Source organism: Macaca thibetana, chromosome 1 (genome assembly GCF_024542745.1).
Source record: "Macaca thibetana thibetana isolate TM-01 chromosome 1, ASM2454274v1, whole genome shotgun sequence".
Taxonomy (NCBI): Eukaryota; Metazoa; Chordata; class Mammalia; order Primates; family Cercopithecidae; genus Macaca; species Macaca thibetana.
The window spans coordinates 213100354-213128245 of NC_065578.1; the positions used below are offsets into that span (position 1 = coordinate 213100354).

The window sequence follows — 27892 nt, forward strand, 5'->3', positions numbered from 1 at the left end:
CATCATTAGAGTTCCTCAGTAAATGTTGGCAATTGCTGTAATAAACAAATAATGTGAAAACAAAAATGAATTTGCCTCATTTAAATATAAAAACCTTCTCGATCTTTTTCTCTTGGTGCATTATTTACCTTCTCTTTTGTTACCTCAAAAATAGAACTAAGATGGTATCTAAAAAATAATAGGAGAAGGAAAATAATTATGTGCATACTAAAATATTCAGAATGACGTGAAATAAGTCAGGTGACATTATCACATTTCCACAGATGCTTTACAAACATGCACATACACGCAAAAGCTTATAGATGGGCACGTGCATACTCACAAATGTGCAAACACATATGTTTTTTATAAGATAATGTAACTGGAGAAAAAGATGGCTAAGAAATTAATGGTTTTGTTTTGTTTTTGTTTTTTGTAGAAACAGGGTCTCGCTGTGTTGTCCAGGCTAGTCTCGAACTTGTGGTCTCAAGCCATCCTCCCACCTCATGGCCTCCTAAATTGCTGGGATTATGGGAGTGAGCCATGTCCAGCCCAAAATTAATTATTTTGAGATTTGATACAGCAGGAATAAATATTGTTTTGATTGTTGCAAGCCTTACAAATATGACGTATCATGTGAGAAAAGTTAAGCTGAAAGTGTAGGTCACAGGAGTGATTTATTAAAAGGTAGCCCTTAACAACTCCAAATATCTTGGATTAATTCATAATTTAGGCTGTATCTGAAGTACAATAAATATAGTTCAGGATTTTCTTGATGATATAAACATTAAATGTTATTAATAAAAATTCAAAATATATCTATAAGGATTATGAAACTTTTAAAGCAGCTGAGAGGACTTTAAATAGGTGACTTCCACTAAAGATATATATAGAGAAAGAGAAGCAGAAACCACAGGTGTTCTGTCCGCTACTCACTGGTTTTCTTACCGCGATGTATTTTCCCATCTAGAAGTCAGTCCCGGGTTAGAAAAGCCTTTTTGAACTCTTCAGATGAAAGGCAGCCTGTGGGTAGCCATGACTAACAGCTTTAGTGATCTCTCTGATCTACTTTCTCTGTTTCACATCATCCGTTTCTTCTGGGCCACTGTTTCCTAGATATTTCTCAAGGCCATCTGAGCATGTAAAAGAAACAAGGTCATTGAAATACTTCAACTACTTGCCTTCATCTTGGGAGCAATTTCCATGCCACAAGAGTAGGAAAGGCTGCTCATGCATACACTAGCTCTCTGCATGGGATAAAGCTGTGGTTCTTAACTGGTGTAGTACCCAGTGCATATATATTCACTCAACAGGTGCTTATTGAATAAAAGAGGAGGCCCACTGGGTAAAATGTTCTTTTAAGTCTCAACTTGGACAGAGTTAACTTCAAATGAAAAATGGTGGTTTTTCTCAATCACTCTATTTAGTAACTACTCTTGCCATTGCTGTTAGATTATTTTGCATTCCTATTTTTTGGCATCAAATGTTGCTCCAAACAACTTAAAAAAAAAAAAAGAGATGTACTTTGCATAAAGGAAGAAAATGATTAGTGAAGTGTAAGACTCTTAACAGCGCAGTCACCAGGTTTAACAACGAGCCACAGAGGGATAAGCCTGGTTCACAGCAAACAGTCCGCATCATTCCACAGAGCTAGCTGTTCCAGGAGAAGGAGAGACAGGGAGGAGACTTACAGAGGGCAGAATGACAGCTGAGATGAAACCAAGAAGATTCTGTGTTGTTTTAGAGTCAGCATTTTCATCTTTAATTGTAGTGTCAACTAGATTTCATTACTCTCTTCCTTTTTCATAGATGAGAGTTCAGACCAGCACCAATGTTACAGTAAGTACACTTAAAAAATTCCTAATTAAGTCAAGGTTAGGGCTGTGATGATGGTTCCTTCACAATTACTTAAAATCTCAATGAAGTAATGAATAGACTCTGGATATATATTTCATATATTATAAATTTATGTTTACTGACTAGGATCAAAACTAAGCCTTGAGCAACAGCAAAGAGGACCCAGGTCTTGCTTTCTGGAGTTAAACTGACTGCAGAGAATTGCTTGGAAACTGGTTACTCCTTGGAAGCTTCAATTTAAAAGCTTCTCAGTTTTTCTGAGCATCTGTTATCGGAGAATGTAAAGAATGGATACAACCCAAGTTGTGAGAACAAGGAGGTGGCCCATGGAAATAATTAGAAAATATTTTTATTTTAAAGTTGAATACAACATTAAAAGTTTGAGTACAATTTTGTAATTTATTTAATCCACATCACTAATCGGAATAGTAATTGCAGCAGATGTTGTAAAGCTATAGTGACTTGCTTGCAGAATCTCATTATGGATTTACGAGAGCTGGGAGAATGCTTGACTCTTTCATTGCTTGCACGCACTGAGTACCCTGAACTACAAAGGAGGCTGCCATGCTTCCTGGCAAAGGAGTCTGGATTCTCTGTAAACTTCTGAACCTCCATTTTTTTATTATTATACTTTATGTTCTAGGGTACATGTGCACAGCGTGCAGGTTTGTTACATATGTATACATGTGCCATGTTGGTGTGCTGCACCCATTAACTCGTCATTTACATTAGGTGTATCTCCTAATGCTATCCTTCCCCGCTCCCCCCACCCCACAACAGGCCCCGGTGTGTGATGTTCCCCTTCCTGTGTCCAAGTGTTCTCATTGTTCCATTTCCTAAACTGGAAAAAAAAAAAAAAAAAAAAAAAAGCCAACCCTGGAATTTCTAACAGGTTTTACAGAATGTTGGAGGCCATGCCTGAAATGCATGTAGCACTCATAAATGGAAGCTTCTGTTTCTGTTAAGGAGTGTGTGTTGATATTACAGCTCCTAGCCAATGCCAGCTTGGTGTCTTTAGGTAGGACACAAGAAAGTCTCCTTGGTCTCCACTTATCATGGACCAGGTCATTACTAAGGTCTTTGTTTTCTAGCATGGGGACAGGGCTGGAGAGCTCGCTTAATCAGCGCCCTAAATCTAGTCTCCTAGTGCCCATGTGAAGAAGCGGCCTCACAGCAGTGAATAGTGCACAAAGATGCTCCACGAACTGCTGTGTGCTTCCAGGGAGCAATCCCATCGCTAACTGAATCATTCTCCAGCTGATAGTACTGAGACACTCAGGGTAAGGGTGAAAGGGGAAAAGATGGGAGCCTGTATTCAAGATGCTCAGACAGGATGTACTGCAAGGCTTCTCTGTAACAAGGCAGCAAAATGGGGCTTTTAGTGTGACTAACCTGCCCTTTGTTAACCATCACCAGGTCATGGAAGGAAATGCATTATATCCCCCACTTCTCTGCTTTTCTGTCAGGACACCTCCTGGATTACAGGGTGTGATTACCTCTTGCAGCTGAAACGAATCGTAGCCACAACAGAAAGGACCATTATTGTCTGGGATTATAAAGCTCAAGGGAGCAGCCAGGTATTGTGCCAAAGAAATGAGATTGTCTTTTCAGTAGTGGTACAGTATGAGCAATCCACTTTCTCTATCGAACATCAGTTTCTTCATCTATAAGATGAGAGGATTTAAGTAAGTAGTCTCTTAGATCAAGTTCAGCATGTATATTCTGTAATTAAAAGGGACTATTCTTTCCATTTAGTGTATATTTAGTTCAGTGGGGTTGGGTTGTTTTTGAGTGAGGGAGTAATTCCTTTCTTCTTTTATGCCCTTCTCTGAATCCATGTATTATCTTTCTTTGGGTATACTCATGTTATCAAGTTCAAATCTTTTCTCCCAAGTCCAGCTTCATTAGGTGAGAAAATTACTAAAATCAAATGTCTAAGTCTGGCAAAAACATCTAATGAGGCAGCCCTTCAGTGGCTGAGATGTTACCGCTTAACCAATCTATCGTATTTATTGAGCATTTGCAGACATTTAGAAGTAAGGATTATGTTCTCTGCACTCAAACAAAACTCAGTCTTGAAGTTCCTCATGAATAAGCATAATATATAATATGATGATACAGCAAATTATATGGTGCAACAGGGACTCAGGGAGCGTGAGATCACTGAGCACCGAGGTTGTTTAAAAATATCTTCAGGAAGCAGACTGACTTTGAAGGACATGGATGATTAAGAAATAAATTAACCTTCCTTCATGCCTTGCTTGTTCCTAGCCTTGGTAAAAAACTAACTTTCTTTTGCTATTTGTTCACAATGTTGTAACCAACTAGTGATGCCAGAGTAATTTTAAAGATGGCAGCTTCTTGGTCAACATTACTTTATGATGTGCTGTGTTATAGACCAGGTTTATTAATTTCCAAACCCCTAAACTCCAAGATCCTGAACTTTGATCATAACCTCTTCTCCTAACGCTGTTCTGTTTCCACTCTTGCTTTTCAATCCCATAGAAGCCTCTAGTTCCTTGAAAACATCATGTTCCAGTCTTCACTCCCTCTCAACTCTTCTCTTCTTCCCTTCTGGTCTGCACCCTCTGGGGGTGTCATCTGAGCTGGTCAGCCTCACCCTTCATTCTCTTCAATATTTGTCCTTCAACCTGGAGAGATGCCCTAGCCCTTCTCTGCTCCTTTACAGTGGCTAAGCACTGATGGAAAAGAACCAAACAGTGCTATTTGGCACAATTACAAACTTGGGGTCTGCAGACTCAGCTGGGCTCTCAGTGGCTCCATCAATCTCTTTCTGGCCCTAACCAACTCACTGGCCCATTTCTTGTAAGTCATCCACAATTTCAATATTCTTCTCAGGCTTCTCCCTGTAGTATAAGGACTTGTTCTCTATTTTCCTGCAAAAAACGGAGTCTACTATCAGACTTGTCCTCTTTCAAATTCCAGTGCTTTCACCTACAGATTTAACTGGAAACCACATCCTTACTTTCGTCCTCTCTCTGAAGGCAAAATATCCTTGCATTTGACATGCCCTCCCCTCCTGTCTCGGCCATGACACAGCTCTACAGCCTCCTCTCTCTCTCTTTCTTTAAAAATTGTTTAAACTTTTTTATTTCCATAGGTTTGGGGATCACAGGTGGTATCTGGTTACATGAGTAAGCTCTTTAGTGGTGATTTGTGAGATTTTGGTGTACCCATCTCCCAAACAGTATGTACTGAACCCAATTTGTAGTCTTTTATCCCTTACCCCCTTCCCACCCTTTTCCCCGGAGTCCCCAAAGTCCATTGTGTCATTTTTACGCCTTTGCATCCTCATAGCTTAGCTCCCTCTTATGAGTGAGAATATATGATGTTTGATTTTCCACTCCTGAGTTACTTCACTTACAATAATAGTCTCCAGTTCCATCCAGGTTGCTGTGAATGCCATTAATTCATCCATTTTTATGGCTAAGTAGTATTCCATTGTGTATACATATATACCACAGTTTCTTTATCCACTCGTTGACTGATGGGCATTTGGGTTGGTTTCACATTTTTGCAGTTGCGAATTGTGCTGCTAGAAATATGAGCGAGCAAGTAGCTTTTACATATAAGGACTTCTTTTCCTCTGAGTAGATATCTAGTAGTGGGACTGCTGGATCCAATAGTAGTTCTACTTTTAGTTCTTTAAGGAATCTCCACACTGTTTTCCATAGTGGTTGTACTAGTTTACATTCCCACCAGCAGTGTAGAAGTGTTCCCTTTTCACTGCATCCACACCAACATCTATTATTTTTTGAGTTTTTGATTACAGCCATTCTTTCAGGGGTAAGATGGTATCGTATTGTGGTTTTGATTTGCATTTTCCTGATCATTAATGATGCTATGCATTTTTTCCCATGTTTTTGTCGGCCATTTGTATATCTTCTTTTGAGAACTGTCTATTCATGTCCTTAGCCCACTTTTTGATGGGATTGTTTGTTTTTTCTTGCTAATTTGTTTTAGTTCCTTGTAGATTCTGGATATTAGTCCTTTGCCAGATGTATAGATTGTGAAGATTTTCTCTCACTCTGCGGGTTGTCTGTTTACTCTGCTGGCTTCTTTTTGCCGTGCAAAAGCTCCTTAGTTTAATTAATTCCCAGCTATTTATCTTTCTTTTTATTGCATTTGCTCTTGGATTCTTGGTCATGAAATCCTTGCCTAAGCCAATGTCTAGAAAGGTTTTTCCAATGTTATCTTCTAGAATTTTTATAGTTTCAGGTCTTAGATTTAAGTCCTTGATCCATCTTGAGTTGATTTTTGTATAAGATGAGGGATGAGGATCCAGTTTCATTCTCCTACGTGTGACTTGCCAATTATCCCAGCACCATTTGTTGAATAGGGTGTCCTTTTCCCACTTAATGTTTTTGTTTGCTTTGTTGAAGATAAGTTGGCTGTAAGTATTTGGGTTTATTTCTGGGTTCTCTACTCTGTTCCATTGGTCTATGTGCCTATTTTTATACCAGCACCATGCTATTTTTGGTGACTATGGCCTTATAGTATAGTTTGAAAAGAGAGAGTGTGATGCCTCCAGATTTGTTCTTTTTGCTTAGTTTTGCTTTGGCTATGCAGGCTCTTTTTTGGGTCCATATGAATTTTAGGAATTTTATTTCTAGTTTGGTGAAGACTGATTTCACTCTCCTGCTAGACTCCTTCCTCTCAACCTCCTCTTAATCTTCCTCTCAACCTCCTCTTAATCTTCCTCTCAACCAATTCAAGCCCCAGATCAAATGTCACTTTCTTTGGCCATGGGACCTGTTGTGGCCTTCTCAGTCACTGTGTATCAGAGCACTGTGATTTGTTTCCTTAAATGCACTTCTACCAGAATGGTAGCTCTACAAAGTCAGAAACTGTCCTGTTCACCATTGCAGAGTCGTGCTGCAGTAGTTCTTGGCACACAGAAGGAAATATATAGATAAATGTTTGTTGACTGAACAAATTTATAGAGACTGAATCACGGAAGAGCAATAGCTGTATAGCTTAGTGGCCCCATTCAATAGTACAAAATCAGCTTGACACATGCTAAATATTTCTGAATAAACTTGGATGGTAGGATAATTTTTCTTCTGGTGACTCCTTGGGACTTTGATATTTGATTTTCCTGTTTGCCACCCAGTTTTATGTCAATAGTCTGGTAACACCTGAATCTTGTTATGCTTACTTTAATATTTTCTTATAAATCCAAATAAGGGTCATTTACAGTCACGCATCAGAAAAATCTCATTACTTATTGGCCGAGGGGTAGGCACTCTACTCCTTTCTCCACAAAACACCCAAAATAACAGCGAGTGTTCTACAACTTTTATTTGGTTAACTGTTTTTTTTTCCTCTCTCAAATAATCTTATATGATAGGAGTATCTACAATAAAAAACATTGGAAAGTGAAATTTTTGTCAAATAATAGGGGAGATATTTATTGAATAGAGCAAAGTAGCAATTCATTAAAGTCATTTTTCTGTTTCTAGGAAAATTATTTTGTCATAAAGCCAATGGATCACTGCCTCCTGTGTGTGTGTGTGGTGCCTTTGCCTGACCATCTCTGCCGAGATGACATCCTCTTGGGGGATGATGGGGGTTTTGTGAACAGATTCACAGTTAACAGTGACGACTTTGGAATAAAGCAGGCAAAATCCAAAAGAAAATTACAAAATCAGGTCTTAGACTCAAAGAACTTTAAAAGGTAAGGGTATCATATGGCTAATTTAATTCTTTTAATAATTACAGTCTTTTGCAAGTAAGCTTTATGGTAAAAAGTGAAAAATGAGATTTAAATTATAGAAAATGAGAAATTAAGAAAAATTAAAGTAATATAAAAAATTAATTATGGTCATTGTTCATATATACACACGCACATGCACACACACACAGTGAAATGCTTCTGGCCCCAAGAAACTGTCAGTGTAATAGCTCCTAATTTAAGTGCTATTGACAACTAAAACTTACAGATACTTGAGTAGATTGAAAAGTTAAATGAAAAAATTAAATCATGAAAAAAACTATAAAAATATATGTGACTAGTTACTAGCGCTTGAATATGGGAAACATTCTAAATATAAAAGCAATGGATATAGAATTCAAAGAAAAAGTGTCATAGATTTGACTATATACAAAATAAAACCTCTGGACATCAAAAGATAATATTTTAAAAGCAAACTGGAATAAATATTTGTGACAAATATGACAGACAATGGGTTGATATTTGTATTGGGTCGTAGAGTTCAATTAAAAGATATAATCCTCCAAGAGAAAAATGAGCAAAGGTCATGAACATGTAACTCACAAACGTGCGCACAGTACAAATGGTCAATAAACATTTCAAAGTGATCATCACAAAAAAATGTTAACAATAGTTATCCCCAACTGATAATTATTGTCTTCCTTATAACGGCAATGTCTTTAAACTTTTTGAGAAAGGTACATATTACTTTTATTAGCTGAAAAACCTAAATTTTATGTTAAATGGTCTTCCTTATTTATCAAAGAAGTACAACTTAAAATCAGATACAATTTTTCACTTATAAAATCAGAAATGATTAAAAATGGGGAAGATGCTGTGACCTGGGCATTCTCACACTGTTGGTGGTAAAAGTATGAATTGGATCCACCTTTCCGGAAAGAATCTGGGAAGCTGCATCAAGTGCCTTCATAACCATTTATACACTAGGACCTGGTATCCCTATCTTCAAAAATCTTAAGAATGGTTATCACAGCTTCCCCCTCCCCTCCCCTCCCCTTCCATCCCTTCCCCTCCCCTCCCCTCCCCTCTCCTCTCTTTCCTTTCCTTTTTTGATGGAGTCTCACTCTGTTGCCCAGGCTGGAGTGCAGTGGCGCAGTCTCAGCTCACTGCAAACTCCGCCTCCCGGGTTCAAGCGATTCTCCTGCCTCAGCCTTCTGAGTAGCTGATTACAGGTACATGCCACCACACCCGGCTAATTTTTGTATTTTTAGTAGCAACGGGGTTTCACCATACTGGTCAGGCTGGTCTCAAACTCCTGACCTCGTGATCTGCCCGCCTCGGCCTCCCAAAGTGCTGGGATTACAGGCTTGAGCCACCGCACCCGGCCCACAGCATTATTTCTGATGGTAAATTATCTAGTGTCCAACAAAAGGGGAATGATTAATTTAGATGATTAATCATTTACATAAATAATTCAGATATATAAATATATAATAAAAACATAAATGATATGTAATATATTTATATATAAAATACATTTTTTGTCTGACACCTAAAATACATTCAGATTTCAAGGATGTTCAGCAAATCATAGTATAACCATATATCCTGTACCCATTTAATTGTTTTGAAAAATATTTAATAGTATGAAAAGGGTTTATGACATAATGTCAAGTAAAAATGATTTATCTTTCAACATATGAATTTGGGGTATAAAAAATTTTAATTTAATTAATTTTTATGTATATATGAATTCAGTCTTATAAATGTATATATGTGTGTGTATTTCTACTTAGAAAAATATTGATTATAAACAGGCACTTCTCAAAAGAAGACATTTATGCAGCCAACAGATACATGAAAAAATGCTCATCATCACTCACCATTAGAGAAATGCAAATGAAAATCACAGTGAGATACCATCATCACACCAGTTACAATGGCAATCATTAAAAAGTCAGAAAACAACAGGTGCTGGAGAGGATGTGGAGAAATGGAAACACTTTTACACTCTTGGTGGGACTGTAAACTAATTCAACCGTTGTGGAAAACAGTGTGGTGATTCCTCAAGGATCTAGAACTAGAAATACCATTTGACCCAGCCATGCCATTACTGGGTATATTTCCAAAGGATTATAAGTCATGCTGCTATAAAGACACATGCACACGTATGTTTATTGCAGCACTATTCACAATAGCAAAGACTTGGAATCAACCCAAATGTCTATCAATGACAGACTGGATTAAGAAAATGTGGCACATATACACCATGGAATACTATGCAGCCATAAAAAAGGATGAGTTAGTATCCTTTGTAGGGACATGGATGCAGCTGGAAACCATCATTCTCAGCAAACTATCGCAAGAACAGAAAACCAAACACTGCATGTTCTCACTCATAGGTGAGAACTGAACAATGAGATCACCTGGACACAGGAAGGGGAACATCAGACACTGGGGCCTATTGTGGGGTAGGGGGAAGGGAGGAAGGATAGCATTAGGAGATATACCTAATGTAAATGACGAGTTAATGGGTGCAGCATACCAACATGGCACATGTATACATATGTAACAAACCTGCACGTAGTGCACATGTACCCTAGAACATAAAGTGTAATATTAAAAAATAATTAATTAATAAAAAAAGAAAAATATTGAGTACAAATATCCAAAAGTTTAATAAATAATTTCTATAGGACTTCAAAGAGGTGATTTTAAAAATTTTATTTGCTTTCTAAATTTTGTACAATGAATGTTTTTTCTTTATAAAGACATTAAAAAATGGATTATACTTTGTTATGTAACAAATACTTATCCCAGAGTTAGAATATGCAATTAAAAGCTCATTACAACTGATACTCCATGGAATTAAGACTAGTCCCATTGCTGAAACCCTAAGAATGATACAATAAAATTAACTGGCTCCATTTTCCATCCTTCACATATAAGCAGTATTACCTAGTCCCAGCAGAGAATTAGACCTGATGGAGGGCTTCCCCAATATGTGACGTGCTGCTCTATATACTATTAAGCATTTCATTCTAGTTATGCTAGACTCATAGAACAGATGCTGAGACATGAATCTGCTTTTTATTAATATGTGTGCCACCTGTCAGAAAATTCCATGGCTCGTTTTTCAATCCCTGTTTTCATTAGATAGACATGTGAAAAATGAGGTTGAGAAATCTGAGGAAGTTAAGGAATCTGGGTACAGTTAAAGGAATGCTAATTCACGTTAGTTCTTGTGGTTATTATATTCATGCAGATGATTTAATCATGCAGATGATTCAAATCATTCAAGACTGTGGTGCATGTATAGGCTGAGTGTTGCGGCATTTTCTTACACCAAGAGATCTTCAAACCTCACCAGAATGAAAAGTATTAAGGCCAAAGAGATAATTAAATTCTGGTGCTATCATACAAGTTTTCCTGCAGCTGACATCTGTAGAATTCATTCTTGTTGAATGGGTGGATGTGGGGGTAGTAAACACTGATATGCAAACCATTATACAAATTGAAGAAAGAAGCAGCCAGCATCCAGAGTTCAAACATATCTGGCATGAGAACAGAAAGCTCCCTCTCCACTCGGTTTAATGTCATATTGCAGAACATTCATGCCTTGAGCTATAAACATTTCTATTCCTCAACTAGAATTTAAGCAACTTGGTGACACTACTTTTTACCTTAATCATCCTTGTGTCCTTAGTACCTGGGAGGCAACAGGTGTTCAATAAATTTGAATGAGGAGACAAGCCATTAAATATGGGTAAATATAATACCATGAAGACAAGAATTTTGAGGCAGAGGTTTTGTCTGTAACCTTAAGCCCCACATTCAAATGTTTTGTGAACTGATGGCCAACACTCTGATAAGGAATATGATCACTATCCCCCACTCAGCTTCACCAGTGAACTGAGATTATATATTTCCCAGTACTTCAGTTTGAAAAGTATTAATGGAAAATATAAATATATTTTCAAATGAATTGATTCAAATAAGATATAAAAGAATATGAAGCATACTGCTCCATTTGGATGATTAGAAATTTTCTAGTAAAATAAAATAGTGCCATTATTGAATTGGGATTCTTCTAGATTATTCTTTTAATTCTGAATTCACAGCTCAAATTTTGATGAGTCTTTTAAAGTTATTTTTCCATTTTAAGTATGCTTGATTATAAATAAACAGTTAAAAGTGGGCCGGGTGCAATGGCTCACGCCTGTAATCCCAGTACTTTGGGAGGCCGAGGCAGGCAGATCACCTGAGGTCAGGAGTTTGAGACCAGCCTAGCAAACATCATGAAATCCTGTCTCTACTAAAAATACAAAATTAGCCAGGCATGGTGGTGCACACCTGTAATTCCAGCTACTTGGAAGGCTGAGGCAAGACAATTGCTTGAACCCAGGAGGTAGAGTTGCAGTGAGCTGAGATCACACCACTGCATACTCCAGCCTAGGTGAGAGAGCAAGACTCCGTCTCTAACTAACTAACTAACTAAATAAATAAATAAAAATAAAAAGTGTTATAATGCATTGGGCTGTATTCTACATTCGGGTTTAGCACAATTCAGTTACAATTCAGTTAAAGTCAAAATAAATTGCTGAATAGAAACTTACATTATACATTTGTGTGTCTAACATAAATCTCCCCTGCCTTTTCTTAATCCCCAGTGTTAAAAGGAAGCTACATAATGACTGGGTCATGAAAATTAGATATATTTCAGCCCTAAATTGTTTTGGATCCTGCTCCTTAGACAGTAATCATTCATTAGTTTTGGAATCCTTGAAGAGACTCGAGGATAATTTGTAAGTACAGTAATTTATATACATGAACAGTCTGTGAATTTCAAACTTTTTACAATGATAAAACCATGACAGCTTTGGAACTTTCAAACTGGCTTTAAGAAAAATCAGACATTAACTATTCCATTTGTTTGGGAAGGTTAATTAGATTTATCAGGAAGAAACTGAAGCCACTTATGCAAATTTGAACATGATGTGTCCTAACATCAACTGTGCTTATTTGTTGTTTATTTCTATCATCTACTGAAATTAATCAATATGAGTGTGTCTATAACATATTTCAAAATATAGTTCTGTTGGTAAAACTTTATAATTTTAAACTCACTCTTACAGGTCAGTTGGCTAACCAAGAGTTTGTGAGTATGATCTGTAGACCAGTCATCACGTTTCATGTGTAATAGACAAGTTGGCATTCTCATAGAAAGGTTCATTTGAATATTGTCTTATTTCCAATCTGGTTAAATATGTATTAATAACTAGAAAGCAGTTATTGTATCTTGATTTGGGGTTTTAAAATTGCATTGAGATGTATGCTACAACACGAATAAATATCAAAAACATTAAGCTGAATAACAGAAGCCAGACAAAAAGACTGCATATTGTATGATTCCATTTATATGTAATATCCCAAAAAGGGGCACATTTATAGAGACAGAAAGTACATCAGTGGTTGCCTAGGACTGGTGGTAGAAGCAGGGATCCCAAATGCGCCCAAAGGGACTTTCTGGGATGATGAAAATGTTCTAAGCTTCTTGTGGCGACTGTTGGTTGTTACACAATTCTCTAAATTTACTAAAAAGTATTGAGTTGTACACTTACAATGGGTGAATTTTATGATACGCAAATGTTATGGTACTACTGGGGTATTACATACCCTAATAAAGATGTCTCAGAAAAGTGCATTGAGACTCCTGGCTGCCTTCCAGCCTGGCATGTAAAGAGCTTGGAAGTTGCCATTCCATCCTAACAAGTAAAAATGTAACAAACTAAAAAAATGAATGATTTTTCTTAGATCCATCAGAGAAGTAAGGTCACAAGGCAGCTTTGTTGCCCCCATATTGGAGAGAGAGAGGGGCAAACGCTGAGAATCACAACTTACTGGAGCAGAAATTCACAGGCAGGAACCCCTTGAGTAACCAGCATAGGGCAGGAAAGCCTAAACTGTAATGGACAAGTGCTCAGCATGGACAGTTTTAGAGTTAAAAATTCCAGGGGTGCCCAGTCATAGGGGCCCCTATGCTTTTGTGAGTTTTACTTCCCGGAGTTCAACAGATTCTTAAAGTATCAGTGAAAAATCCACTCTTGCTTCTGGCAGAGGGGAAGGAAAAGGAACCACTTGGAAATGTGCCAGAACATGTTGTTCTTTCCAAGGCCTGCCCTCAAGAGACACTATGTTATCAGAGTCTAAGCTATTGGAACTTTGTCTGGGAATAACTCACAGAAGGAAGGAAAATATCCACTCTAACTTCTGGTCATACCTAAGAGGGAGGGTGAGGAAGACTGAGAAGCACCTGTGAAATTCACAATCCAGACACACAGGCTCATCAAAAGAATGAGACTTCCTCACAGGATTCACCTTCCCCCACAGCTTACCAACATGTTACTAATGGTCTATTTACAGCAGTTCCCTTTACCCAGTAAATCATGTCCAGCTATCAAGAAAAAAATTACAAGGCATACTAAAAGGCACAAAACAAACTGTCAGAGTGATCAAAAAACAAGACCCAACTATATGCTGTCTATGAGAAACACACTTTAAATGTAAAGCCACATATAGGCTAAAAATAAAAAGATGCAGAAAGATATACCATACTAAAACTTATCAAAGGAAAGCAGAAGAAGCTATGCTAGTTCTATATAGAACAGATATCAGTGCAAGGAAAATTATCAGGGATAAAGAAGGGCATTACATAATGGTAAAGGGGTCAATTCTTAAAGATGCCCTAACAATCCTCAATGTGTTTGCACCTAACAACACAACATCAAAATTAATGAGGCAAAAACTACAACTGCAAGAGACAGCGCAAGCATCAGAATCAGATTCAGACATGGCAAGGAAGTTGGAATTATCAGAATGGGAATGTAAAACAACTATAATTAGCAGGCTAAGGGCTCAGATAATGCAGGCAGCATACAAGAACAGACGGGCATTATAAACAGAGAGATGAAAATTCTAAAAGAATAAAAAATTCTAAAGATCAAAAACACTGATAGAAATGAATAACGCCTTTGATGGACTCATTAGTATACTGGACATAGCTGAGGAAATAATTTATAAAAGATTCAAAAACAGAAAGCAAAGGGGAAAAAACCGGAAAAACAAAAACAAAAACAAAAAAAAACGTAGGCTATCCAAAAACTGTGGACAACTGTGAAAGGTGTAACATATGTGTGATGAGAACACCAGAAGAAGAAAGGGAGAAAGGAAGAAAAGGAACATTTGAAGTAATGACTAAGAATGTCCACAAATTAAAATGAGACACCAAACCCCAGATCCAGCAATATCAGAAAACACCAACAAGGATAAATGCCAAAAAATAACTATACCTAGGCATATCATATTCAAACAGCAGAAAAGTAAACATAAAGAAAAAAACTGGCCGGGCGCAGTGGTTCACACCTGTAATCCCAGGACTTTGGGAGGACAAGGCGGGTGAATCACAAGGTCAGGAGTTAGAGAGCAGCCTGACCAAAATGGTAAAACCCCATCTCTACTAAAAATACAAAAATTAGCTGGGCATGGTGGCACGCACCTGTAATACCAGCTACTCAGGAGGCTGAGGCAGGAGGCGGAGGTTGTAGTGAGCTGAGATCGCACCACTGCACTCCAGCCTGGGCGATGGAGACTGTCTCAAAAAAAAAAAAAAAAAAAAAAAAAAAAAAACTTGAAACAAGCCAGAGGGGAAAAACAAACAAACAACTTGTCGTAGAAAAGCAAAGATAAAAATTACTTGTGATTTTTCCTCAAAAATCATAAGCAAGTGTTAGAAGACCTACCAGCCTAGAATTCTGTATACTGTGAAATTATCCTTTAAAACTGAAGGAGAAATAAAACTTTCTCAGACAAAGAGAAATTGAGGAAATATGGGGTCAGTAGACCTGCCTTCCAAGAAAGGTTAAAAGAAGTTCTTCAGAGAGAAAGAAAAGCCGTAAGTCAGAAACTTGCATCTATATAAAGAAAAGAACAGCATCAGAGGAAGAAAAAGTAAAGGTAAAATAAAAATTGTTATTTTTGTTATTCTTAACTTTTCTAACAGATAATTTGTTCAAATAATAATGACAACAATGTATTCAATTATATGCACAATATACACATGTATAAACATACATGTATGTATATATGGTATATTTGCTATGTGTAAGCAAAATAAATGACAGCAATAATACAAATAATGGAAGGAATTAGGGTTTTTGTTTATTTTAATATACTTGTCCTGCCTGGGCAGTGCAGTGTTACTTGAAAGTGAACTTGGATTAGTTGTAAATGTGTATTGCAAATGATAGGTCAACCATGAAAAATTGTTTTAAAAAATGTGTAACTGATATTCTAAGAAAATAGAGAAAATGAAATCATGTAACTTGTTTATTTTAAAACACAAAAGGCAGAAAAAGAGTAAAAGACAAAAATAGAAACAAAGAAAAGGAACAATTAATAGAAAACAGTTACAAACATAGTAGATGTTAATCCAACTATGTCAATAATTACTTTAAAAGTCAATGGTCTAAATACACTAGTTAAGAGCAGAGATTGTCAGAGTGGGCACAAAACAAGACCCAATTCTATGTTGTCTATAAGAAACCCACTTTAAATATAATGACACATATAGATTAAAAGTACAGGGATAGGGTAAGACATACCATGCTAACACTTATCAAAAGAAAACAGGAGGCCGGGCGCGGTGGCTCATCGCCTGTAATCCCAGCACTTTGGGAGGCCGAGACGGGCGGATCACGAGGTCAGGAGATAGAGACCATACTGGCTAACACAGTGAAACCCTGTCTCTACTAAAAAATACAAAAAAATTAGCCGGGCGAGATGGTGGGCGCCTGTAGTCCCAGCTACTCAGGAGGCTGAGGCAGGAGAATGGCGGGAACCTGGGAGGCAGAGCTTGCAGTGAGCTGAGATCCAGTCACTGCACTCCAGCCTGGGTGACAGAGCAAGGCTCCGTCTCAAAAAAAAAAAAAAGAAAACAGGAGTTACTATGCTAATTTTAGACAGAACAGACATCAGTGCAAGGAAAGTTATCAGGGATAAAGGGGGACATTATATAAAGACAAAGGACCCAATTCTTCAAGAAGCCATAACAATCCTTAATGTGTATGCCACCTAATAACAAAGCATCAAAATTAATGAGACAAAAACTTATAAAACTGCAAAGAGAAATACATAAATCCACGATTTAGTTAGAGACTCCAACACCCCTCTATCAGACCCAGCAAGGAGAAAATCAGTTAAGGACAGTTGAACTCAGCAGCACTATCCGTCAACTGGATAGAACTAACATCTGTAGGCTACTTTATCCAAAAGCAGCAGAATACACATTATTCTCAAGCTCATATAAAATATTCTCCAGGATAGATTGCATTCTTGGCCATAAAACACACCTTAACAAATTTGAGAGAAGAGAAATCACACAATATGTGTTCTCAGACCACAAACAAATTAAACTAGAAATCAGTAACAGAAAGATAACTGGAAAATCCCAATAGGTGTGAAGATTAAACAACACACTTCTAAGTAACATGTGGGTCAAGGACTTTTAAAACTTGTTTTACAGTGTTTTTCAGAGGATGGAAACAGAGGTAATACTTTCTAACTCTATTTTATTAGTTGTTATTATTACTGTTTAGAGACAGGGCCTCACTCTGTTGCCCAGGCTGGAGCGTGATCATGTGATCATAGCTCTCTGCAGCCTTGAATTCCTAGGCTCAAGTGATCCTAGAGACAAAAACTGATAGCTGATAAACTACTCTAGTTTCCCAACTAGCCAGTACTGTAGGCATATGTCACCATGCTCAGCTAAATGAGATCTTACCATGTTATGCATGCTGGTCTCAAACTCCTGGCTTCAAGAGATCCTTTCACCTCAGCCTCCAAGGTATGGAATTACAGGAGGGAGCCACCATGCCTGGCCTATTATTAGTAGTAGTATTTTAGAGATAGGGTCTTGCTATGTTGCCCAAGCTGGTGTCAAACTCCTGACTTCAAGTGATCTTCCCACCTCAGACTTCTGAGTAGCTGGTACTATAGGAATGAGCCACCATGCTCAGCCTAACTCACACTGTGAGTCCAACATTACCCCAATACCAAAATCAGACAAAGTCATTACAAGAAATAACTACAGACCAATATCTCTCATTGACATAAATGCAAAAATCATTAGTGAAATGTTAGTAAATCAAATCCAATAGGGTGTAAAAAGAATTATGCACCATGACTGATATGAACTAAATGTTTGTGGACCCCTCAAATTTATATTTCCTACCCCACGAAAATTATGGTATTAGAGGTGAGGCCCTTGGGAGACAATTTAGGTCATGAAGGTAGATCTTTCAGAAATAGAATTAATGCCTTTGTAAAAGAGACGCCAAAGAGTTCTCTAGTTCTCTTTCTGCCATGTGAGGTTACCACAAGGAAACAGTCATTTGCAATGTAAAAGATGGCCCTTGACAGACCCTGACCATGTTGGCACCTTAGTCTCAAGTCTTCAGAACTGAGAAAAAAAAGTTTATTGTTTAAGCCACATAGTCTATGATACTTTGTTACAGCAGCATGAACTGACTAAAACTATGACCAAGTGGGATTTATTCCAAGAATGCGAAGCTGGATCAACATTCAAAAATCAATTAATCTAATTCATCGCATAAACAAGCTAAAGAAGTAAAATCACATAATCATATCAATAGACGCAGACACAGCATTTGACAAAATCCAATGACACTTTTATAAAAAGACTTAGCAAAGTAAGAATAGAGGGAACATCATCAACTTGTAAAAACATCTACAAAAAACCTCCAATTAACATTATCTACAGTACTGGACAAACAGTTTTCCCACTAAGATCAGGTATAGCATGTTTGCGCAATACAAGGTTGTTGTATAAAAGTCAATAACTTTCCTATATCCTAACAATTAACAAGTGGCATTTTAAATTAAAAACATAGGCCAGGCACAGTGGCTCATGCCTGTAATCCCCACTTTGGAAGGCCAAGGTGGGTAGATCACCTGTGGTCAGCAGTTCAAGATCAGCCTGGCCAACATGGTGAAATCCTATCTCTACAAAAATACAGAAATTAGCCAGGCATGATGGCAGGTGCCTGTGATCCCAGCTACTTGGAAGGCTGAGGCGAGAGAATTGCTTGAACCCAGGAGGCAGAAGTTGCCATGAGCCGAGATCGCACCATTGCACTCCAGCCTGGGCAACAGAGCAAGACTCCGTCTCAAAAAAAAAAAAAAAAAAAAAAAAAAAAAAAAGAAGAAGAAGAAAACAAAACAGAAACACAATGCCATCTACATTAGCATTTGAGAATGAAATACTTAGGTATAAATCTAACAAAATATGCAAGATCCATATGAGGACAACCACAAAACTCCAATTAAAGAAATCAAGGAATTAAATGAAGAGATATTCCATGTTTATGAATAGGAAGACTCAATATTGTCAAGATACCAGTTTTTCCCAACTTGATATATAGATTTAATGCTATCTCACCCAAAATTCAGCAAGTTATTTTGTGAATCTTGACAAGTTCATTTTAACATTTATATGGAAAAGCAAAAGGTCTCGAGTATTCAACACAACAATGAAGAGGAAGAAAAACAATCACAGGACTGACAAGCCAAGACATAAAGCTATAGTAATAAAGATAGTGCGGTATTGTAAAACAATGGAAAAAATAGATCAATAAAGCAGAAATAGACCCACATAAATATAGTCAACTGCTCTTTGACAAAGGAGCAATACAATGGAGCAAGATATTCTTTTTAACAAATGGTTCTGGAACAAAGAAATAATTGATAAGCTGTACTTCATTAAAATTGAAACCTTCTGCTCTGCAAAAGACACTGCCAAGAGAATGAGAAGACAAGACACAGACTGGAAGAAAGTATTTGCAAGAGACATATCTAATAAAGGACTGTTATCCAAAATATCCAAAAAATTATTTCAACTTAATAATAAGTAAACAAACCACCACCCAATTGAAAAATAGACAAAAGATCTGAATAAATACTAAGATACACAGATGGGAAATAAGCATAAGAAAGGATGCTAAACACTTTAAGTCATGAAGGAGATGTAAATTAAAATAAGATACCAGTACATACATATTAGAGTTGTCAAAATCCAGAACACTAACAGCACCAAATGCCGGTGGGGTGTGGAGCAAAAGGGACTCTCATTCATTGCTGATGGGAATGCAAAGTGGTGCAGCGACTTTAGAATTCCGCTTGACAGTTTCTTAAGAAAATGAAACACACCCTTACCACATGATCCAGCAGTCATACTATCCGGTATTTACCCAAAGAAGTTGAAAACTTATATTCACACAAAAATCTGTACGTGGATGTTCATAGCGGCTTTATTCTTCATTGCCAAAACTTGGAGGCAACAAAGAAATCTTCAGTAGCTGAATGGATAAACCGACTCTGGTAATCCAGATGATGGAATGTTAGTCAGTGCTAAAAGGAAATGAGCTTTCAAGCCATAAAAAGACATGGAAGACCCTTAAATGCATATTCCTAAGTTAAAGAAGCCAAGGTGAAAAGGCGACATACGTATGATTCCAACTATACGACATTCTGGAAAATGTAAAATTGTGGAGATAGTAAAAAGATCAGTGGTTTCCCGGCTTTGAGGGGAGGGAGGGAGCATAGCGATTTTTAGGGCACTGAAACTACTTTGTATGATACTATAATAGGGGAAAATGTCATTACACATTTTTCAAAACCTATGGAGTGTACAACACCAATTGTGAACCCTCATGTAAACTATGGACTTTGGTTTATAATCATGTGTCCTTTATTATAACCAATGTACCACTGTTGTGTGGGATTTTGATTTCGGGAGAGACTCTGCATGTGTGGGGACAGGAAGTATACAGGAAATCTCTGTGCCTTCCCCTCAGTTCTGCTGTGAATCTAAAACTGTTCTGAAAAATAAAATCTATTTTAAAAATGTGCTGAGCTACAAACAAGAATCTGACTTGTTGCAACAACAACAGTCATATTATTCAGATTTGGCTTTAAGAATGAGCATAAACCTATCTAAAAAGCAATTGGTTAAAACATACAACCCTTCTCTGGTGATTTGGTTCCATTCTTAAAAATTTATTTTCAAAACCCTAATAATTTTTTCTAAATTTCAGCTTTTTAATCTAAAAAATGGGTGAGTCGAAATGAGATTGGTTGTTAGCCACAGAACCTGGTTTCCTTCCCCACCTTTACACTTAGAGTACAACTAAAAGTAGTGCTAGGAAAAATGGTGAGTAGCCTGTCCCCCTAACAAAATGCATGATGTCCTTTAGGTTCTCTTGAACTGTTTAAATGAAATTCACACACACAAAAAAGAGACACAAAAAATAGCCTCTGCATATACAGAGCTAGAATTCCTTTAAATTCTGAGGTTTTTAATTTAAGCAATGAAATAACAGAATTAGAAATTTAATGGAAGAACAGACTATCACATCTCTGAGATGTGATTTTTTTTCTAAGATGTGATTTTCTTGAAAGTTGTAGACTTCATGAAAGATACTTTTTTTTTCACTCATTTAGAAAGGACGAAATGTTTATTTTGGTGTATAACATATTGCACTGAGAGACAAATTAAAAACCCTTCACAGCACATTAAAAACAATTTCATTTCTTGACACCAGATTGGATTCCACAAATATCATTTATATGGCATAATTAATTGCATAGTTTCATTTAGTTTCTGTAATATAATTAACTGCTAGTGATTATACTCTTGCATTTTAAAGGAGTGCATTTCTGAAACATTTAATTAAGAAATAGATGCAAGTTTATATCCCATTTGATTGTATACTATGCTGGCAATTCATGATACATTCCTAACCATAAAGGAACACTGTGAAAACATATGCAGATTAATATGCCCTTGTAGTCCTACAGAAGACATATTCTACTTCAACATCCAGAGAAAACATATTCATTTCCAAGATACACAAATTTACCAGGGTGATTACAGCAACTAATGTAGCAACCAGAAACTTATACAGGTCATATATCGCTTTTAGTCCAGAAATATATCTGTTATCCAACAACTATTTAGAATAAGTCACTATGGGCTAAGCACTATGGACAATACAAATATATTTAAGCCATGACCCCTGCCTCTACATGCTTAAAATTTAAGTGGTAAGATAAAGAATACAGACATAAAGTCAGTGGTATGTTGGAGCCAGTTCATATTAGCTTATGAGAATTGATTGTTAAAATTTCAGGAATTAGGCAAAGCCTGTTGTAAAACATTGTCATCTTGGGATGTCAAACCTAAGCCAAAAACAATCAACCAAACAAATGATCACTGTCATCGTTCAAAATTGAATTATATAAGCTAGTGATTCAATTATATAAAGAACAAAGGCAGTAAATACTCAAAATACATCACTTCTTTTTTATTTATTACCATTTAGCACTGTCTATGTTCTTGAGGGGTTTTTTTTTAATATCCTCAGAAAATACTACACAGTACAATGGAGCACAACTCTATGTTTTTTCCTAACTCCATGTTTAGAGACGTCACATTGGTAATTTGGAAGCAGCCATGCTACCATATCTATAGCATGGAAAACAGCAAACTCTAAAAATCAATCGACCTACCCCGCTTTCCCTGGCTGCAGCTGAATATTACACATTTACCAGCACACCATTGCATGGGATGATAATTATCAATGCAAAGCAGGATATGTCAAAGACCAGTTGAATGGTTTAGAATTATAGGCATAGCAGAAGTTAAGAAAACGGAGTGATAAATGATAGTCCTCAGCAAGCCTAAAGATAAGAACAAGAAATCTTATTTAGAGGACTATAAAAATAAACTTGGCAGTGATTTCATTAACAAGAAATGTTACAGCAGCCACAATAAACATACCAACTCTACATTTGGAGGGATGAAGTGGCTTATTTCTACTTTCTTAAAGAGTATCTTTACACTGGTGCATTTAATTGCCTATTGCCAGTGCTAAGATTATAAAATAGAAATCAAGGCATTAGTCTGAGACCAGGCATAGTGGCTCAGCCTGTAATCCGAGTACTTCAGGAGGCCAAGGTGGGAGAATCACTCGAGCCCAGGAGTTCAAGACCAATTTGGGCAACATAGGGAGATCCTGTTGCTACAAATAATTTAAAAATTAGCCAGGTGTGGTGGCACATGCCTGTGGTCCCAGCTACTTGGGAGGCTGAGATGGGAGGATCACTTTAGCCTGGGAGGTCAGGGCTGCAGTGAGTGATAATCACACCACTGTACTCCAGCCTGGAGGATGGAATGAGACCCTGTATCAAAAAAAAAAAAAAAAAAAAAAAAAAAAAAAAAAAAAAAAAAAAAGAAAAGTATTAGTCCGAATAGCACTGATAAGACCCTAACTTATAGCACCTGGAATTTTTTCTTTCAGAAAAAGTTCTCTTTAGAGAAAGTTCCTTTCTCTGACCTCCTCTTTTATTTTATCAGCTCTTGAACACTCTAACTGCCACTATAGCTACTCAATGACCTCACTGAAGTCTCAGATATCTTTGTTGTTGGCAAGGGATCCTGATCCTGACCCCAAGAAAAGGTTCTTGGACCTCACGCAAGAAAGAATTTGGGGCGAGTCCATAGAGTAAAGTGGAAGCAAGTTTGTTAAGAAAGTAAAGGAATAAAAGAATGGTTACTCCATAGGCCAGGCAGCAACATGGGCTGCTTGACTGAATACACTTATAGTTACTCCTTAATTATATGCTAAACAAGGGGTGGATTATTTCTGAGTTTTCTGGGAGAGGGGTGGGCAATTCCTGGAACTGAGGGCGTCTCCCTTTTTTAGACCATATAGGGTAACTTCCTGACATTGTCCTGGTGTTTGCAAACTCTCATGGCACTGGTAGGAGTGTCTCTTAGCCTGCTACTGCGTTATAATCTGTGTATAATGATGAGCAGTGAGGATGACCAGAGGTCACTTTCATTGCCATCTTGGTTTTGGTGGGTTTTGGCTGGCTTCTTTACTGCAACCTGTTTTATGAGCAAGGTCTTTGGGACCTGTATCTTATGCTGACCTCCTATCCCATCCTGTGACTAAGAATGCCTAACCTCCTGTAAATGCAGCCCAGCAGGTCTCAGCCTTATTTTACCCAGCCCCTATTCAAGATGGAGTTGTTGTGGTTCAAATGCCTCTGACACCTTGATCTCTTCATTATCTCAAATTTTGTCAGCCCTCTCCTCTACTTGCTTCCCTTCCTATTGAGCTGGACCCCAGGTTGATCATCTGAGATAATATCTCACCAGCATTTTCTTGGCCTTATGTCCCTATCTGATCACTGCATCTGATTGCAGAACCCCAACCCTTCTGTTAGCAGAGCCCTTAGCCTAGACTCCTAATCCCTTTACATGCCTTTACTCTACTTCCTGTCTCATTTTCTCCAGTGACTATTCCAGACTTCTGCCCCTTTCACTCTTCACTGATGTCCTGTCCTCCTATATGATGACAAAACCCGGAGCCTCAAGGGGAATTCTTCAACACATCATACCTTTCAAAATTATCTCTGGCCATACCTTCTTTTCTTTTTGTTTCAGAGGTTAAAGTATCAAACCTTCCATTGGTGACCTTATGCTCAACTCCTTCCATCTTCTCCAGGACCTTGCTGTCTCAGTTCTTCCACTGTCTCCTTAATTTCTTTCTCTATTTTTAGAGACAGGGTCTCACTGTGTCACCCAGACTGGAGTGCAGTGGTGCAATCATAGCTCACTCCTCCAGCATCGAACAGGCTAGTTGGGACTACAGGCAGGAGCCACCATGCCCAGTTTAAACTCTTATTTTCAAACTATAATACTGAAGTCTCTATCGATATGAGTAACCCTTCCTTTGACCTACATTTTCCTCCTAACAATCATCCTACACCTTTTCTTTCCTTCTTATTTTAATTTCCCAGAAGAGTACTCTGCATTCACTGCCTCTGGTTCCTTGATGTTAGTCATTCCCTCTATAATCCTCTCTAATGTAGCTTCTTCCCTATCTACTCTGTGGAATCAGAAAGCCTCAGGACATTCAGCATTACTAATCTCACCCACTCTGAAACTATTCTCCTGGTTTCTGGGAAGCCAGAGTTTTCTCCCAGTATCTTACTGTTGGTTCCTCTTTCTTGTGATTCTTCTTTTCATGCCTTCTCTTAGTGGTGGCATTCTCTAGCATCTGGTCCTTAGCCAACTTTTCTTCTTACATTCTATCCTCTTCTTGGGCGATAGCTGTATTCTTCAATACACTGATACCTGTGTACTGATGAAACCCAAGGTATCTTGAATTTGGGACTTATTCTTGCTCAACATCTACACTTGGATGATATCTCATAGCCCCTCAGATTCATATGACCATATCTGAGCTTAACTCCCCCCACTCTAAAATATATACCTGTCACCTCACATGATTCTTTTCCCTTCCTTGATCCCCACAAACCAGTAATCACCAAATATGTCTATATTGCCTCATAACCACTCATGGAATCTGTCCTATCTCCTTTATCTCTATTCCTTTCACTCTCCTGGCCTTTATCTCCAACTGCCCTCTTGCCTCAATATTATCCTTGTCAAAACTATTGTTCATTAATCTTCCCGGGTATTCTCCTGAAGATGACATCCAAACATCTGAATACTTTTCACAGTTCTCTGTCCCCTCCCCACAGCACTTCCATGATCTAGCCCCCCACATACTCCTTACCTCATCCCCTTCAGTGCCCTTCACTGCCTTGTACTTAGCTTCCTGTAAATCTGAACTGCTTGCTGCTCCCTTGAAACCCCCATGCTGGAACTTTGTACATGTTTTGAGCCTGAAATACTCTCCCCATTCTTCCTCTTCTTTCTGTCCTCCAACCTCCAGGAATCTTTAAGGATCAGATGGTACCTACTCCAAGGAATTTTCCTGACCATTCCCCAGCACCTTTCTTCTAAGATAGGTTAAATACCCTTTTCATGCTGTATTAGTCCATTCTCCTGCTGCTATAAGGACATACCCAAGACTGGGTAATTTATAAAGGAAAGAAGTTTAATTGGCTCTTCAGGCTTCCTGAAGATGTCACAAATGCCGAGTTTTGAAGAATTGGTAAAAATTAGTCAGGCAAAACAATTGAGAGGTAGCAGAGTGGATAAACAGACACAATACAGAAGTGGTGTTCACAAAGATATGGAAGAGAAAGAGAAGATGGTGAGTTCTCAAAATTGCAAATGATCCAATATAATTGGAGAATTGAGTGAGAGAAGAATTGGGGAAGATGAGGCTAGATAATCCAAACATGAAAAGACCTGCATACGATGCTAAAGAGTTGGGATTTTAACCTGAAAGCTATTGGAAGCCATCTAATGCTTTAAACAAGAGAGTGAAAAAAATATGTTTTTGACAGATCACCCTAACAGCAGAGTGGAGAATGGATTGGGGAAGGGCAAGCTCAAAGCAGGGAGACCAATTGAGGAAGATATGACAATACTACTTTAGAAGAGAAATGATGAGCGTTTGGGCTTAACCAGGGGAAGTAGGGACAGAGAGAGAACAGATATTCTTGCATAACTTACAAGAATTGGTGGCCTACTGGATGAGAATAAACGAGAGAGAGAAATCTGTTTCTTTTTTTTATCCTTAACATATTTATGGCATACCTATTTTAGACCAAAAACTAACTGTTCCAGGTAGTCATATAATATAGTGGTATGCAAAAGAGACTAACAGCTCTCATGGGGCTCCTCTTCTAGTGGAGAGACAGATAATAAACAATTAAATAAATAGTACAAATTGAAGGGAGAGGATAGATGGTGAGGGGAGGCAGTATGTTTGACAGGATGGTCAGGAGAGACTGCTCTGAAGAGACAACATTTGAGCAGAGATCTGAATGTGGTGAAGATCAAATCATACAAATATTTAGAGGAAGAAGGTTTGAGAACAGGTGACTGTCAGGCTTCTGGCTGGGAGGGCTGTTTACATGGCACTATTTACTATTATTAATAGAATATAAGTGAGCAAGGCAGCACTTTGCTCACTTGCTTCAAGGGAGCAAAAGAATTCTAATGTAACCTCTGCCAACTTATTTGTTGGCCATGTGGTCTTGCGCATGTTACTGAAATTATTTGAACCTCAATAACCTCCTTTATGAATGGAAATAGCACTAACTTTCTCATCTCACAGGATTTTTCTGATGGTCAAATAAGCTGAGATGGGTGAAGGTGCTTTGGAAATTGTAAAATGCAGTACAAATTGAAAGCATTATTATTTGCTTACAGTCATTTAAGCCTTCCTGAAGAATGGACTTTTAAAGAAGACTTTGATTTCCGTGTGCTGTCAAAATCCACGAAAATAATAAATACCCCAACACCAGAGAAAAGGAAAGGCACTCATATCTTCCTCTGGGAACCAATTATGATGATGCCAACATTCCCTTTGTTCAAGCATTAGGATCTGTCAATCAGGTTGTGAAGTTTGTGTTAGGCTTTAAATGAGGAGTAATCTATTTTTATGTAAAGACTGGACATCATCTTCTTTTTGTCAAGAAAAATATGACCTTCAACTAGCATGATTCTAATCAAATATAATACCTTTCGCGGGGAGTAACCTCAAGAGCAAAGTTGAGTTAGGCATATTTTCACAATCTCCTTCTCTTAATTCATCCACTCCATTTATACACACACACACACGTGCGCGCACACACACACACGTGCGCGCACACACACACACATTCTCAGCCATTCTTTGGGTTTAAAGCAACTTTTTTGTTTTTTATATGTTTTTGTCAAAATGTATATTTGTAGATATTTGTAAGTTACGTAATGGTATTTGTAGGGGCATTAAATTCCTACTCTCCATCGTGTTCCACAGGTTTGGTAGTTAGTAGTTGTGAACACTTAGATTATCTAGAAAGTTTTACTTTTCTGATTAACCAGTGCAATCTGATCTTTGCTCTGAACAATATCTACTTTGCAATAGTCAGGAGTTTGTCTTTGAGCCCAGTTCTGGGGTTCCTGGAATTTGGTTGGTAATGTATTCGTCTGAGAAGTAGTCAAGAAATCAGTTGAGTAGTAATGACAACCTCAGCAAACAGTCGTCATTGATCTGTTCAGTCAAAGTCTGGATGAGCTTTTCAACTACTTTCTCACTTGGGCCATGCTCCTAAATCTAGAAGCTGAAGAGGCTTCTCAAGTGAGATAGTGTAATCATGTTTTCCTGAACAGCCACTGACATTGGAGAGTCATCTCAACAGACTGAGAGTTGGGTCTCCTCCATCCCTAGACTCAACATATTCCTATTTCTGTAATTTCCTATAATGAATCTTAAGTTGAACCAGATACAGCTGCATTTATACAATACATAATTG

At 37.7% G+C, this 27892-nt stretch overlaps 1 protein-coding gene and 1 long non-coding RNA gene across 4 annotated transcripts in view; one reads left to right on the top strand and one right to left on the bottom strand.

The window, feature by feature from the left end:
• Positions 1-27892, top strand: part of WDR64 (WD repeat domain 64) — a 157610-nt gene that overhangs the window by 22566 nt on the left and 107152 nt on the right. For 2 of the 3 annotated variants that reach the window (XM_050771065.1, XM_050771087.1), the window contains exons 5-8: positions 1789-1818; positions 3303-3413; positions 7320-7534; positions 12202-12336. In XM_050771065.1, the coding sequence (XP_050627022.1) occupies positions 1789-1818; positions 3303-3413; positions 7320-7534; positions 12202-12336 (491 nt within the window). The remainder of the gene's footprint in view (positions 1-1788; positions 1819-3302; positions 3414-7319; positions 7535-12201; positions 12337-27892) is intronic. The other variant, XM_050771076.1, reaches the window with a different exon arrangement.
• LOC126943011 (uncharacterized) overlaps positions 1-27892 on the bottom strand; it is a 189330-nt gene that overhangs the window by 5891 nt on the left and 155547 nt on the right. Inside the window, exon 2 of the long non-coding RNA XR_007721679.1 lies at positions 916-1112. This is a non-coding gene — a long non-coding RNA (uncharacterized LOC126943011). The remainder of the gene's footprint in view (positions 1-915; positions 1113-27892) is intronic.